This window comes from Semicossyphus pulcher, unplaced genomic scaffold (assembly GCF_022749685.1).
Source record: "Semicossyphus pulcher isolate SPU_LCO1_2020_fin unplaced genomic scaffold, fSemPul1.0.p SCAF_22, whole genome shotgun sequence".
Classification (NCBI taxonomy): domain Eukaryota; kingdom Metazoa; phylum Chordata; class Actinopteri; order Labriformes; family Labridae; genus Semicossyphus; species Semicossyphus pulcher.
Genome location: NW_027211696.1, coordinates 20,021,921 through 20,038,094, shown reverse-complemented (window position 1 = coordinate 20,038,094; position 16,174 = coordinate 20,021,921). Strand labels below are relative to the sequence as shown.

The following is a 16,174-nucleotide window of genomic DNA, read 5'->3' as shown; positions in this document are numbered from 1 at the left end:
CAAACTATTAAAAATTGTACCGTCCGTGTGGCTGTCCCACACAGCACTAAGGTAAAATCTCTTTAGTCACACAACTGAGCTTTAACTTCGGCTAAACCTTTTACTTTTAGAGCTTGTTACCTTTTCCTCAGACTCGTTGACGCTCGTGCTGCTTCCTCCACAGTCTCCCGTGTAGTAAATGATAAGCTAACGCAGCACTGTCCTGTGCTGAGCGCGAGCAAGATGCAGTGTGTAAACTGTCAGCAGCGGGGGACCTGAGTGGGTGACTCGTGCGCTCGAGCACTGTCTAATCACTTTGGTGCTGATCAGCGTCATGACGTAGGTGACGTCAAGAAAAACAAGGAACGGTTGTATCACAAGACACTGAAAGTACAAAAAACTGGAGAAACAGAAAGAAAACGTTACCGTTGAATCATTTATTTGACTCTATTCAAGATTTCTAAGTAGTTATTTTAACTAATTTACAGTTTATAACGCATTATTATATAATAAGTAGGCTATTTGTCAGCAACTATACCTGGTGTATGAACAGTTACAGGTACAGCCTCATGAATATCTGTCAGTATGACGCGGTTGTAAAACAATATGACTAAATATTTTATATTTAATGTATGTTAAATGCAGACGATTGATGTTGAATGTGACTTCACTTGTAAACTGAACTTTTTCCAACCAGTCCAGACTCAAATAAATTTTTACCGTAATTCCAGACATAGTCTCTTTGATCTCCTGAACTCTGGTTAAAACATAAATTGTATAGCCTACTTTAACAGCAGTTACATTTATAGGTTCTTGTTCAGCTGCTAGATGTACTTTATTCACAGTACAACTGAGCAATAAAAGTCAACCTTTGTCCTGACGCTGATTATGTAAAGATCAACTTAATGACCTTCCTGACAAAGTGACAGTGAAGGAACAGAGGAGAGAGCGCTCTGCTCAGATCCTTTAAGTTAAATATGCCATTACAAGAAACTAAAAGTAAAAGTACAGATCTATGTTGAGCAAACTGTAGTTGAATTATCAAAGGTAAAACTGCACCATAAATTCTAAGTTAAATTTACTTAAAAACAATGAGGAAACTGATTACCTCTGGAAAAGTAAGTAAAAGAACTTAACCGTGTCAGGTCGTGAGACATGATTCTGTGTTTACAATGACCGTGTCTGTATCATGTATGTTTTTGGTTATGGGTCGAAATGAATCATTTAACATTTAATGCAGAAAACAATGCTTGGAGTGGTTTAGCAATGATGTTATCATGTAGTTTGTCCAGCAGAGGGCGCTCTGACTCCATAGTTTACAATCCTCCCAGCACTTTCTGCCGCACATCGGCATCGCAGCTGAACAGCTGCTGATTGCACTAATGTTGATTTACAAAGTATAATAATGTTACATATTGTATTACAAAGTTATCCTTTTCAAAAAGCAGGTACTTTAGAATTCATCACATTAGTGAGAAACGCTGCATCATCTGCATAGAAAAGGTTGAAAAGTTGAAAAATTCACTTTATCGGCAGCCATATTGGTTTTGTTGGAATATTCCGCCTGTAAAATATTATTCTAAAAATGTTTTACTTAATGACACGTCTTGTCTAGATGTTCTGAGTTACTCTCCAGCTACTGTAATCAGCACCCACTGATCATCTGCTGGTTGGACTCGGGTTAGACTCTGCTCTGACTGGATTACCACAAATAACCAATAAAAGAGCACATGCACACAAACAAACAGCACAGGATCATTGTGTTCTGTGTGAGATAAGAGGACTAACACTAAGGTGCTCTCTGCATTGTCATTTTATTGGTTCACACACTGATTACATCTGATCACATTTGAATATTGATAAGACTTGGAATGCACACCAGAGAGAGGAATCATCATCATCAGTATAATAAATGTAAAAAAAAAAAGAAATCTCTGTTTCACACTCAGCAGCGTTCATCTCCACTCGTCTCCTCATCCATCAACTGAAGGAAATAAACCACGAAGCTGCTTTTGAGCTGCAGCCAAGAAATAATTAATGGAATACGGATCGTTTGCCAAACAGGACAATGACACTAAGTGACCAGTGATCCTATTAAAGCGCTGATATTTTTAGGGTTTGGCCTGGACAGGAAGTGGGGCAGGTTCAAAAGTGCAGATAAAAATACACCAAACAGAACCTGCAGAGGGTCTTTGTGATACTTATTTAAGAACTCATTTGGGTAATTAAATTGCCGAAAGCACAGGCTCCATGGGACTAACAGCTATAATTAAGATTAGCAGTATTTTAGGATTGCTTTGGCTCACTTTCAATGTGCACAAATGCTCAGGTGCAAACTTAAAATGCTGCCGTACAAACAAAGTAAGCAATATTTAACCACATTTCTGTCCTATAAAACCTCATTCTGGTTTTAAATGTAACAATTATTTAAAAACAATATATCATTTTATTTCACCATTATGAATATCTGCGGGGGAAAGAAAGAAAGGAAAAGGCAGATTATCTATATTCATTATTGCTCTGACTGTTCCTTTCACTAACAGATTTATCAGCTCTTTATAAGCTCCCCAATCCTACTTTTTAAACATTTTCAAACTGCTTATTTTCAGTTAACAACAATAAAAGAAAAGATAAATGGATCTTAAAGTCACATTTGCTCAAGAAAAGATTAAATGATTGATTGATTATCAAACTGTTGCTGATTAATAATAAATACATGCATTGTTTAGATTTTCAGAGTAATGTGTGAGCCAAAGCAATCTTTAAAAATACTGTAAATGCTGTTTGAAGTGAAGCAGCTGAAGTCCTGGGACGACCTTCTGTATTAGTCGGTCTTTATCTCCCTCACAGCTCCTCCTCTCACACTCTGCTTATCAGTTTCAGGGACCAACACCCAGCTCAGAGCACAACGCAGCTCATATCTGTGTTTGAACCCTGCGGCTGACTGCTGTTGAGAATTCTCTGCTCCTGGATGTTGGCGCCCTCTTGTGGAGGGCTACTGTACACTTAGAGGGTCTTTACAGCACACCAAACAGTTGCTGTTCTACCAGAAAGTACTTGAAGTATTATACTGATTAAAATTGACTTTTTTTAGGACAATAAAAATTCACTGAGAGCTCTGAGATTTAACAAAAATAATATAGTTATCCACCGAGACAGCTTTGTAACACTTTTTTTACATCGTCATTTCTTAAATATATTATATTTCTTACAGATATAAATGATATAATTTATAGTCACTTTAAGGGTTAAGGATTCTTCAAAAGGATTAGAACGACCTCTCACCTCTTATTGGCTAAAAAAAAACAATAAATACCAACCAATACATTTCTAGAGCTTTCGAGATAAATGGATTTTGCCATAGACTGTATATAGGAAGTGGACGTAGCCTCTTGGTTTCAAAAGTGAAGTCAATGCAGATGTGTGTTGAACCTGCATTCTTTCTAAAGGCCACGAGGGGGCGACTCCACTGCAAAAACAAGTCTATCGGAAACTGGTCCTACGTCTGTCTTGATTTCTTCCCTACGTAAACATTTTCAGAATCACAATCAGAATATCAACATTTCCTACCTAAGTCTTCTTCAACACAGCCTGATGTTCATTTAGTCACTGATGCTCCCATTTAGAGTCACACAGACCAGAAAGAGGAGAGGCTACCTGGGCGAGCAGAAAAACACTTGTTCAGTTGTAATAAGAGACACTCTGAGGAGTCAACTGTCTGTTCATTTTAATTTAAAGCCTGTCTTTTGCTAGCCAAAAGTAGCATCAAAGTGAGTGAATTAATGATGCTCCTTGCTAACAAAGCTAGGCTAAGCATTAGCTGATTACTTAGCATCCTCTGACACCTGGCTCCTCTCCAGTTTCAGCCACTTTTGGCTGCAGAAAAAAAGATGGCGGCGGCAAAAATGCCAAACTCACGAACTCAGTAGTCCACGAACCAATAGGTGGCGTCACAGTGGCTACGTCCACTTCTTATAAACAGTCTATGGCGAGAAACTTCTATGTCAGGGCATAACACAAAGGTTTTTTAAAAATCCAAATAATTAAAAACAATTTGTTTTGTGGGTCAAATTATTCTGACTTATGTTGGCTATTCGTCCCTGATAGCAGTGCGTTGTTTAGCTAGCCCAGGATAATTAAATTAAGACCCTGATTTAAAGTTGTGTTACAAACATAAAAGGTGATTTAGAATCCCGTCTTATGTAAGTTTGGTTTTGATACAGTAAAGGATTTTAAAACTGACCTGGATCCAGCGTTTCTTTAAAAGGCATATTCAGTCGTGATCCCCACCTGTATCCTCGTACACTACACTATCATATGAACACAAAGATTGAAGTTTATGCACTTACAAAGCCCAGAAAAAAGAGGCAATAGATAAAAGCTCACCGACAGTTCAGTCCAAAAAGAGAAAAATCAACAAAATGCACGATAACACCCAACTTACCAATGTTATTAACTCGGAATATCATGCAATTAAATACCATCTACAGCGTAATTGTAGTCAAGCCACCACGATGAAACTGGGAGTTTACATAAACAGCGTGATACTATAATTTCAACCATTGTCATAATCTCAGTAGTTAACTTGCAATGTTCAGTACATAGAGAATCGGACGGATATATCTTAGCATGCTGCATGGTTTTCACTGTCTCACAGAGCGGCTCAGAGGGGTCCGAAGAACACGGAGGCGTCGGTTCAGGGTCAAACACACTCCAGAGGAAGAAAGAAAAGCTCCATTGAACAAAACAAAACGGATAATTAAACACACCCACTGCTCTCTCCTCCTCTGTGAGACACGTGGTGCTGTTTCATTTCACACAGGCAGCCTTAGTCGTGCAGAAAAACAGCCACGGGTAATAAGAGACATGCTCGTTATAAAAAAAAGAAGATATCAGGATGACTAATAAATATACTGTACAGTTGAAAGAGCACAACAACAGACAGCAGCCATAATAATACTAGATTAAGGAACAATAACTGGAGAAGTAAAAGGGGAAATCTTCAGCAGGAGAGCGCCACGCTGCACAGAACGAATAAAAGGAGGAGGTTTGGCTTCTGCAGCCACAAACAGGCCGACTGAAGACGAGACGCAGGCGAAAGAGTTTCCGTTTTTTGGCTGATATGCCCTCTGCTGTAGCGTGGGTTTTGGCGATGGGAGTGTCTGTCTGTGTTTGAGGTGATAAAGAGACAAAGAGAGAGAGAGAAGAGCGAGGTGGGTGTGCAGAGCGCAGGAGGATGACCACGATCCCTTAAATCAGACTCTTCAGACTCCTTTAAGCCACCCTCCATCCACCTGCGCCTCTCTCTCGGTGCTGATACGCTCTCTCGGATCATCCACTTGTTCCCTTTCTGCTCCTCTCTGCCTCGTCACGAGTCTCTGGGAAGGAAGGAGAACAAGAGTTCAGTGTGTGTGCATGCAGTGAGTTTTGAAGCTGCAATAGGTTGGACAGCTGTGACATGTTAAAGTTGATATTGTTCGTTAACTTTGTTCAGGGTTGTCCTGGTTTCAAGGTGTGTCAACCAATATCTGTTAAACACCGGAATGTCCAGTTTTCCAACATTTTCAAAACAGAAACAACTATTGAACGCTGATTTCTCTGTATGTGTGTTAATCAAGAAATGGGTTGTTGACAAGGCTGTGCCTACGTGTCAAATGTGACTATCAAAGCCTTTGATGCTGTTTCTGACAGAACCTGTTGGTATGCAAACGGTGAGCTGTCCTGCTAAAGATAACATCTGTATTTTCTACAGACTGTATAAAAAGATGGCCGACATGACGGCTCCCTAAAAGTGAAGCCACACCCTCTCTGTCGCCCCCTGCTGACTGGCTGCAGTATAGCTCATAAAGCCCGCCTCCTCCATGTTAACAGATGGGACATGAGTCAAACTATAAAATCAAAATACACGACAAATACATTTTTTCTAATAACTAATTAAAAGTAAACTTGTCAGAAAAATGAACACTTGGACATAAATCAGCATGATAAGAACTAACTATACTGACAGAAACCATGTTTGAGAAAAATGTATTTGATGTGTATTTTGATTTTATAGTTTGACTCATGTCCCATCTGTTAACATGGAGGAGGCGGGCTTTATGAGCTATACTGCAGCCAGTCAGCAGGGGGCGATAGAGAGGGTTTGGCTTCACTTCATGTTAGCTATCTTTTTATACAGTCTGTGGTACATGGTGTTAAAAGTTGCGCTTCGTAGCTTAGCAGTGAAATGTTAGCTCCCCACAATGACATAAATGCCCATGGTGCGTTCAAAAGCACACACTTGGATCATAAATGAATGTGGGGTGTGCACTTAAGCACCACGGTCATGGGGTTTGAAAATATGGTCAGCCTAAATAAGCCTCAGTCCAATATTCAGTCTCCTTCTAGCTCTGTTTTTGGTCTCAACTGTTATATCAGTTTTCTTGCAGAGATTTAAAAGAAAAGATGAATGCCACTGTCCTTTAAATGTGAAGCTAGAGTCAGGACACAGTGTTCATAGTTTAGAATAAAGTCTGGAAGCAGGAGGAAACACTTAACCTGTCTCTGTCCACAGGTAGAAAAAAATCAGCCTATCAGCACCTCTAAAACTGAAATCACTGCACCCTGCCGAGAAATAGTTCAGGACATGACCTCCATAAAACAACATGCTGTTTTAACATTTTAGCCCAGATTAAATATATGCCATATCAGGTGTTTATCAGGGAGCTGGGGAGAGTTAGCTTTGGATCGGTCCAGGCTTGATGTTCCTTATCTCTTTTAGTCTTTATGCTAAGCTATGCTACAGGCCAGCTGCTGGGGGGCTTGTTGCTACCTCTACATAATCACTGACTTGTTTAGACTTGTTTAGCCTATTTTGTAGGATCTTAGGATAGATATCAACAACTTCTAAGCTAGGCTAAGCCAAGCTAAGCTAACAGCTGACACAGACATAAAAGTATTATCAATCATCTCACATAACTTTCAGCAAACGAGCAAATTTCCTCAAATGTTTAACTTCTTCTAACAGAATGTTGTGACTCTGTGACTCTGTGGTTACCTCATCCCTGCATGGGGGCAGCAGGAGCTCCTGAGCAGTGGAAGTGGACGTTTTGCCACCGGCTGTCCCTGCGGTGCCATACTCTGGTCTCTTCTGATTGGCTGGAGCGGGGACGGCCCTGCTCGTCCACAAACTGCGTCAGGCGTATGTAGGCGATGCAGGCAGCGTCGTCCCCGATCATATGCACGTGAGGGTTGAGGATGGTGGTGTGGATGGGTTTGCTGTTCTTGGATAGGACTGACGGGAGAGAGGGATCTTTAGAGCAAAAAGTTTAAATTTGTCAACAGCTGAGTCACACCGTTAATACAGAAATTACAGTTCGAATTGCTGCTTACGATTGTCAAAGTAAAATCTGTGGAAGTCCATCCCCTCCACCAGGTTACCCAGCCCCTCTGGTTCAAACGAGGTCAGACCGGGGTCGCAGATCTTCCTGCAGAAAAAGGTCAAAATAAAAATCATCTTATAAACGCTGAATCGTGTTTTTAAAGTGGTAATTGTGCTTTTATACTGTGTGTTTATTGATAATTATCATGAATGCCATTATTCCAGCAACTGTGAACCAATAATGAACATAGCTTAGACCGAGTTGGCCCCGCCCCAATTCTGATGACATCACAGTACCAATATAAGGTACTGTATCACATCTAGAGAAGCTCATCGCCACCAGCAGGAGAAGCTGATGTTTAGTATCATGATAACAGTGTTAACTAGCTGTAGGTCACTTAGTAACTCATCATCATGACTCTTAAGACAAAATTTGACCTGTATAACTTTGACTTCAAATATTGCAACTTTAAATTAGTATCTGTCCAGTTTTAAATTTCGTCTCTTATATTTCTGACTTAGTAACTTTAATTTTGGACTTAATAATGAGTTAATCATCACTAATGAGTTAAAATCACTGATTAGCTCAGAGTGTTGATTTACAATCTCATAACTCCTGACCGACCGTCTCATAATGTTGACTTCGTAGCGGCGTAGTTTTAACTTAGCAACTAATAAATGTTGTGAAAATGTTTGACTTTTTTTTTCTTTTATACTTCTGACTTATTAACGCACAAACTGTGACCATGTAACATTTACACATTAACACTTAAAGGGATAGTTCGGGTTTTTTGAAGTGAGTGTATGAGGTATTTATCAGTAGTGAGTGTACTAACTACAGCACGGCCCCTGTTCGGAGAAGCTGATCGAAGTTCTTACACTGAAGCTCAGCTAAGCATCACTGCAGACGTGGTCAGGAGTACCACGTACTTCAGCCACTTAAAGTCCTACATAATAATAATAATAATAGTTGTTACCTGCCATATGTTGGGAAATGTGTACCTGAAGTTGAAGTCTGCATGTAATTGTGATGTGTGTGCATACGATATAAAGCTCCTGTGCTTTTCTTGTGGCTGTGTGTTTTATGCTGATCAACATACGGATGTTTTGTAGTGTAAAGGCTGTTTGATAAACGTGTTGCTACGGCTGCTGTCCGTGGTTCTGATCATGGGCTGAATTGTGGTTGTGTGTGTGTCCATGCATGTATGTGTGCACGAGCGTGGACTTCTGTTTAGGGCTAAGGAGAGAGCCCAAAAAAATATTTGCACCAGGGCCCATCACAGTTATGTTACGCTGCTGCACGTAGCACACTGGCTAGATGTTTACATTCAGCTAGCCACCTTTATCTAAGGCCATTATCACTCAACAGAACTTGGTGCAATCTAAATAGTGACCAAGCAGCTCTCTGTGTGAACAGTCCAGAAAAACACCGGCACCAACGGTGGTGTCTACAGAAAAGTGAAGTGAGAGTTCAGTCGGTGCTACCCGGACAAACAACATGCGTAGAAAAACAATGTCCTCCACCGTGAACAGCACGTCGTTGTCTCTTCTACAAACCGCTGACCTGAACAGCTGATCTGATATGCTGTTGTGCATAGTGAGACATAGTGCAGAGGGAAAGGGCTGTGTGACATCAACGTGAAGCTAAAATACACTTCAACTGAAGTGTTTGTTTATATGTAGGACTCTTTTAAGTGGCTACAGTACGTGGTACTCCTGACCCGTCTGCAGCCGTGCTTAGCTTAGCTTCAGTGTGGGAACTCCTGTTCTCCTAACAGGAGCCGTGCTGACTGTTATCTACTGTAAGTAGAAGTTCCTCTTACAGCCCCACCTTAAAAACACCTGAACTGTCCCTTTAAGAATCATTATTTTGACTAACCGTGTCATAAACGTTAGGTTCATTATTTGGATTTAGAAACTCAATATTTTGGCTCTAAATCTTATAAACTCAAGTTTGTAATCAATCTAAACTTTTGACCGATGAAGTCCCACGTAAAGTTGAAGTATTTACTTAAATTCTGACTCATTATCACATGGTTTTAATGTATTAATGCATCGCTTTGATTGTGCACTCTATTATCCATTATTATCTCCGTCGTGCATGACCTCTCATCTGTTCTATTTTTACTGTCGGAAGTGTGTCTCCATCACCGCAGACACACTTTACCCACCCTCCCCTCCCCTCCCCAACTCCATCTGAAAGCATTGTTCTTAATTGTGTGTGTGAGAGAGAGAGAGGGAGAGAGAGAGAGGATAAAACGATGCCTGGAATTACTCTGTAATCTCTTGATGGAAACACAAAACACATTTGTATGTCCATCATATTAATGGTTTCTCTGATGATGGAGAGCTTCAGTGTTCGTTTTACAGGATCAAACCGTGCCAGAGACGGAGATGTAAATGGGCAAAGAGGGAATGAGGTGTTGACTCACGCGTAGGCCTCAAAGTCTCCATTGTTGACAGCTTCGATCAGCTGCTCTGTGATCTTTATGATCTCCTGTTTGCGAGCTGTGAAGAAGAAATTCAGCCTCATTATGACGCCACAAAGCATCAGTGCTCTCCTGCAACTGAACACTCATTCACAGAACACACTCACAGTTCAGACTCACCTCTGAGCTTGTTACTCATTGTAAGTCTTATCAGTCATCTCTGCTTCACCTGTGAGTGAAATCTCGTCCATGCTCCTCCTCCGGCACTCAGAGAAACTACTTCCATGCAGAAAGTTTGTCCCCCCCGTCTGCATGAGCGCTTGAACAGCCCTCGCCTACATGTCCGCCTTCACTAAAAGTAAAACACTCCGTCCTGCTCCGCTTTCACTCTCTCCCTCCATCCATCCTCCATCATATCTGCGGGTTAGCATGTGAGGTTGCTTGAGCTCACCATGCTATTCTGGTCGCAGTCCTTTAGATCAGATTTACTGTGTCCTTCTCCCCTCGCTTCCTCCCTGCACTGAGAGGAAGGCTTATCTCGCTCTGACTGACTCTCCCTCTCTCTCTCTCTATCCGTGTAGAGTGGAGGAAGTATTTAGATCCTTTACTTATGTAAAAGTACTAATACCACACTGTAAAAAATACTCTGCTACAAGGAAACATCCTCAAAGTACTCAACAAAGTCTCCTGTGACTTCTTGACTTTTACATTTTCTACAATAAGATTGAAATCACTCGTGCATCGATGGAAAAGCAAGTTTTTCTAGGTTGAGGTGGAAATTATATTCAACAATTGCAGATTATTTTCTCTATTAAAGATTAAAAAACAGAAGTAACGCCTTCCCAATGCTTGTTTTGACCAACCAAACCTCTTAAATATTACAAAAACAATCATTAAATGGAAAAGATGTAAAGAGAAGCTGGAAGCACATTTTTAACTTGTGCAAAAATCTTATTTGTTTTAAGCAAAAGTATGGTAACAACTGTCATATGAATGTATTAGAAGAGTAAATTTACGTCATGTTACAATCCTTCACTCAATCTCTGTGTTTGTGTTGTGAAATTAAATCTAAAGACCCCACCTTCATATAAATGGTTCCTTTTCTCCGTCTTCCTCCCTCAGGGTCTGATCAGACAGAGCGCGTTTTGCAGGCTGTAAATCGTGAGGCGCACCGCACTGCCTTTTTTGTTGAAGCGTACGGTTAAAAAAAGAGCAGCTCGATGCGCCTTTTTTTCCCACTGTTGTTAAGGCAACCACCGAATCATAGCTGTCATCAACCTAACCGTTATATTGTAAACTGACAGAAGGACCGCCTCTCCTTTCATCCGATTGGACAATGAGAAAAAAACGCCCATGACGTCGGGCACGTTTCCTCAAAAACGTGAGGCGCACAGAGCTCTGCAACGCAAAAGCAGTGCGCAAAAAGCGTCTCATTGAAAACAATGACAAAAAAGCCCTCAGCTGCTAAAACACATTCGGTCTGATCGGGCCTTTAATGTGACATAATAAGTTAAATAAGACTCCATGTATCTTCACTTAAGTAAAGCAGCAACAACGCAGTATCTATGCCGCTTATCCTGTTAAGGGTCGCAGGGGGGGCTGGATCCTATCCCAGCTGTCACAACAACACAGGATCTATGCCGCTCATCCTAGACAGGTCAACAGTCAATCACAGGGCTGACACAGAGAGACACACAACCTTTCACGCTCACACTCACACCTACGAGCAATTTAGAGTCACCAATGAAGCAGTCTAAATTTTACTCAGGTCACCTTAATTACAAAAACAGAAAATGAAGTCAATATAAACTAAGTCAATTATATCATGTCCTCTGTAGCTCTGTTAGAACATCAAGCCCTGATGATGTCACAGTAATGTCGTCAAGCTCGGTCTTTGAGCACAAACAGAGGGAATGAACTTTGAAAGGAAGTGGGCGTTAACCAGTCAGGCTGTCAGACTGCATTATGGTAAATGTAGGATGTAGCAGTTGTTAGTTAACTTCCACTTCCTGCCTGTGATCAAAGAGGAGTTCAAGTAATTTTACACTTCTATTTAACATTTTAAAGTCTTAATTATTGCATGTACAAAATGTATTTGAATTGCTCCAGTAGTTAGCTTCAGCCAGCAGCTGTGAAACAGGCTGTAATGACTACAATGTAATCCTTTGGAGCAACTACGCCTGATCAAAGTGCGTCCACTAAAAGTTCTTGTTGTTTCCACGTACAGGCTGAGATTGTTATTCTAAGAGTCTGACAACATCACAGAAAGGATCCCTACAGAGATAGACCTTTTTGTTACAGAGGAAGATGATTTTTTAAAACCAGAAATAGCTGTTACATCGCTTTTTTCAAAGACACCAGACTCCATTGACAAAAACAGTAATTTAACCTTTCAGAACACAGGAGATGCTGGTCTACATTTGCCTCTTATAGTTAGTTTTTGTGTTATTGTGTGACTTAAAATAGTTCATTCGGATGATGTACAATATTTGTGTAACACACAATTATACAAACAAACAAGCTGATAGCGGCCACGGTAGACCAGCAACTCCTGTGTCTTCCCGTCTAAAATCATAGTTTTTTGAATGGAGTCTGGTGAATCTTAGAATAACAATCTGACTGCCTGCCAGTGGCAAAAACAGCACTTTAAGGAGACGTACATTGATCAGGCACCTTTGTCCTTGTTGTACCTATTTGTTATTTTGACCAAAAAATAGGGTCCAATTTAAAAATTCCCTTTTAAGCATTTATATTTTTTGGAGCCTACCTTTAACATCCTCGTCCTCAATAGTGGTGTTGCTGCTGTCAGATGATTCCTGCAAAATGCACAGACAGAAATGTTGCTTACCATAAAAATTAAGACACGAACAGACACACAAGCGCTGATAAACACATAAACACATAAAAAATGCATGCACACTTAATTTCCTGCCATAAAATCTACAACATGACAAAATTCTTACACAACAACTTTGCCAAAAAATTACAGCACAAACACAGCTGCACGTGAGACTCAGCTGCACACTGGCACAATCCCAGCTACGGATTGAGCTGCCTCAGACACACACAGTTAATCTGCTGACATACATGGACTGCTTAGCCTGCAGCAAGAACCACTGAGCTCCATTAATCTGAACACAGAGGGGCAGTATAAGAAAACAAAACACCTCACAGCTCCAGCAGCTCACGCTCCATCCATCCCTCTCATGCAGAAATACACAAACAGACGCACACAGAAGTACGCAAATACACAAATCCTGCAAAATAACAGGTTTCTCCAAATAGTTTAACCCACACGGAAAGAGAGACAGATTGAAGACGAGGATGAGAAATGAAATAAAAGACGAGGGATAAGAGAGCGATGGAGGGAGGGAGGGGCGGGCTGGAGGATGTACCTTGGTCCCATCTATTGGATTATGGATAACAGTAGTCTGAGGCTCCTGGAGGAAGAATGGAGAGAGAGGAAGAAAGAAAGGGATGTTTTATGACGACAAAATGAGAGTTCGAGAGACATAAGAGGAAGATCATTACAGAGTAGGATGTGAGTAATACATGGAAAGAGGGAGACGTGAGTGAGATATATAATTTCTTTTTGGAGAGAGACAAAGTTTTGAATGGTTGCATAAACATCTGAAAGAGTTAATGATGGATGATGGTTGTAAGAGTTCCCAAATAAAACCATCAACGCTAATGATCGATCCGTACCAGTGTCTTTAATGTAGCTCTCACTTTTTGTCCCATTTCATAACAATTATATCTAAAACAATCACATGAAGAAAACTAACCAACATACTTTAGAACAAATAATACATATCACACCTTTTGGAATTACTCTGGTAGATTGCTTCAGCACGCAGCCTTGAAACAGGCTGTAATGGCTGCAATGTAATCCTTATGTCCGCTGACAGGCTCAGATAGTTATTCTAAGAGTCTGACAACATTACACAGAGATAAACTTTTTTGTTCAGAAGCGAGATCCTTTTTCTTCACCTTCTTCAAAGCCACCAGACTCCATTAAGAAAAACAGTATTTTTACTTTGCAGCGCACAGGAGTTGCTGGTCTACCGCTGCAGCAATCAGTTAGTTTATTCGTGTAATTATCTTGAATGGCTTGTTTTGAATTATCTATTCGATCCAACACAATATTTGTGCTAAACACAATAAGACAAACTTACTAACTGATCGAGGCAGCAGGAGACAAGCATCTGATGTGTTCTACAAGCTAAAATTCCTGTATTTGTCAGTGGAGTCTGGTGGCTTTGAAAAGAACGATGTTATGGCTGTTTCTTGTTTCAGAAAATTTTAAACGGCCTTCAAAGGATTCTGAAATTTTAAACCTGGGCCCTATTTGTACACATTTTTTTGTCTGAATGACTCACCAGACTCCATTAAAAAAACAGTGAATTTAAGCTGCAGGACACATTAGTTGCTGGTTTGTTTAATTGTGTGTTTTACAAATAATATAAAGGATCCGAATTAACTATTTCAAGTCACACAATGACACAAAAAGTTACTTATTGTGGCAGCGTTGGAGCAACAACTCCACTGTTCTACAAGGTCAAATAAATGTTTTTATCAATGGAGTCTGGTGGTTTTCAGGGAAAGCATTGTAACAGGTGTTTGTGGTTAAAACAATCATCTTCCTCTGTAATAAAAAGGTCTATATCTGTAGGGATCCTTTCTGTAAAGTTGTCACACACTTCTGAGCCTGTCAGTGGAAACAACAAGAACTTTTAGTGGTTGTAATTTGATCGATCAATATCCCCACAAGGATTACGTTGCAGCCATTACAGCCTGTCTTGTGTCTGCTGAAGCAATCTACTGGAGGAAATCTAAAACTTTTTGTACCTATTAGTCATTTGGATCCAAAATAGGTTTATAAATACCAGATTAACCCTTTAACGTACACCCTTCAGAGTATTGATCTTTTGTGGATTTTGAAAAAAGCTGCAAACCCTCACAAAGTCACAGCATCAAAGTATGAACTTTAATCCATGTTCTACAAAGGCTTTCTCTTGCACACACACACCTACGGACTGTGCATTTTAAAGGTGTACAGACAGACGGACAGAGAGCTGCATACCAGTGCAGCAGAGGGGATGTTGCCTTTGGGACTGGTGACTATGCTGTTTCTCGTGCTGTTTGTCTGGGGCTGTGCGGGAAACACAAAGTGCTACATTAGTGCTCAGTAACAATGGTGAAAGGTGCCTTCTGCTGGTTGTAAAGTGGGTGGTTAGTGTGTAAAAATACTAATAAATAGAATAAAAATAGCAGACAGAAGCAGAGAGCTCCAGAGACAAAAATAGTGGGCAGAGAGAACAGCGTCCAACTTTCAGGCTCTCAGAAACCAGACACGCTTTAGATCCAGACACGCATTTATTACTACTGTGTTAATTAGATAGAAAGGTTTTACACAATTCATCACGCTGGTTGATTTCTATCTGCAGTAAAATCAATCGCAGTCAGAGCTGGAATATTTCTGTCTGGCCTTTTTTCATTTTCATAGCCTTCCACTGGCTCTGGATGATATTCGGCAGATGGCAAATGAAACCAACGACAGCTGTGAACCTCTGCAACATCTGTCACATATAAAGAAACAAGCATCACATCCATTTTGACAAACTACATGTGCTCTTCCAGCACACATTAGTATCTCTTAATGCATCCCTCCGGAGTAAACAGCATTCAACCGCCTCATTTCAGCGGAGGAGGAGGAGGAGGTCAAAAGGACGGAGACGCAGCGCTTATGAAAGGACGGAGAGGCTAAACAGGCCGTTCACACACAGACACACACATGATGCTATAAACAGCCAACAACATGCTAAATATACACACATATGGTTTTATAAGGACACACACAAACAACAACTCTTCTATGACAGCATGCACAAAAACGGGAAGGCAACAGCAAAAGCAACAAATTCATGCTGGAAACCAGTTAAATATCAGTATTTTCTGCTCGTTATTTTCCTCAGCGGGGCTGCCAGTAATTGCTAAACGAGTTGGACTGAAGATGAAAAGAGACAGAAACTAATTTCTGGCCATTACAGCATGAATAGGGAGAAGAGTAGGCGAGAGAAATGTGTTCAGAGATGATTCTTCAACTGCATTAAACTGTTCGCCCCTGTGTCCATCACGTGTCTCAAAGTTTCCAGCTTACGTCACTTTCCCCAAAAGGCCGCACCCACAGTTATAAAGCCAGGCAGATTTGTTTGGCATGAGCAAGCGAGCTGCAACTTGTAAATTATCCAGGACAAGATGTAGAAGGAAGAATGTTAGAAAAGCTTCCTTTGGGATGTCCTGCATCGATTTTCAAAAAAAACAGTATTTGCTGTGCAGAACACGGGAGTTGCTCGTCTACCTCTGCCTCGATCAGTTTATTTGTTCATGAGTTGTCAGATTGGAT

The 16,174-nt window shown here is 40.6% G+C and overlaps 2 protein-coding genes across 7 annotated transcripts in view; one reads left to right on the top strand and one right to left on the bottom strand.

The window, feature by feature from the left end:
- Positions 1-16,174, top strand: part of pargl (poly (ADP-ribose) glycohydrolase, like) — a 119,667-nt gene that overhangs the window by 30,076 nt on the left and 73,417 nt on the right. The gene's annotated exons all lie outside the window — the stretch shown is intronic.
- LOC138601846 (calcium/calmodulin-dependent protein kinase type II subunit beta) overlaps positions 1,775-16,174 on the bottom strand; it is a 55,323-nt gene continuing 40,923 nt past the window's right edge. For 2 of the 6 annotated variants that reach the window (XM_069673104.1, XM_069673103.1), the window contains exons 15-21: positions 14,852-14,920; positions 13,164-13,208; positions 12,536-12,584; positions 9,772-9,847; positions 7,351-7,445; positions 7,016-7,270; positions 1,775-5,357 (exon numbers count right to left, since the gene is read on the bottom strand). In XM_069673104.1, coding sequence (XP_069529205.1) covers positions 7,017-7,270; positions 7,351-7,445; positions 9,772-9,847; positions 12,536-12,584; positions 13,164-13,208; positions 14,852-14,920 — 588 coding nt within the window. In that variant the 3' untranslated portion in view covers positions 1,775-5,357; position 7,016. The remainder of the gene's footprint in view (positions 5,358-7,015; positions 7,271-7,350; positions 7,446-9,771; positions 9,848-12,535; positions 12,585-13,163; positions 13,209-14,851; positions 14,921-16,174) is intronic. The other 4 variants (XM_069673107.1, XM_069673105.1, XM_069673106.1 and 1 more) reach the window with 3 other exon arrangements.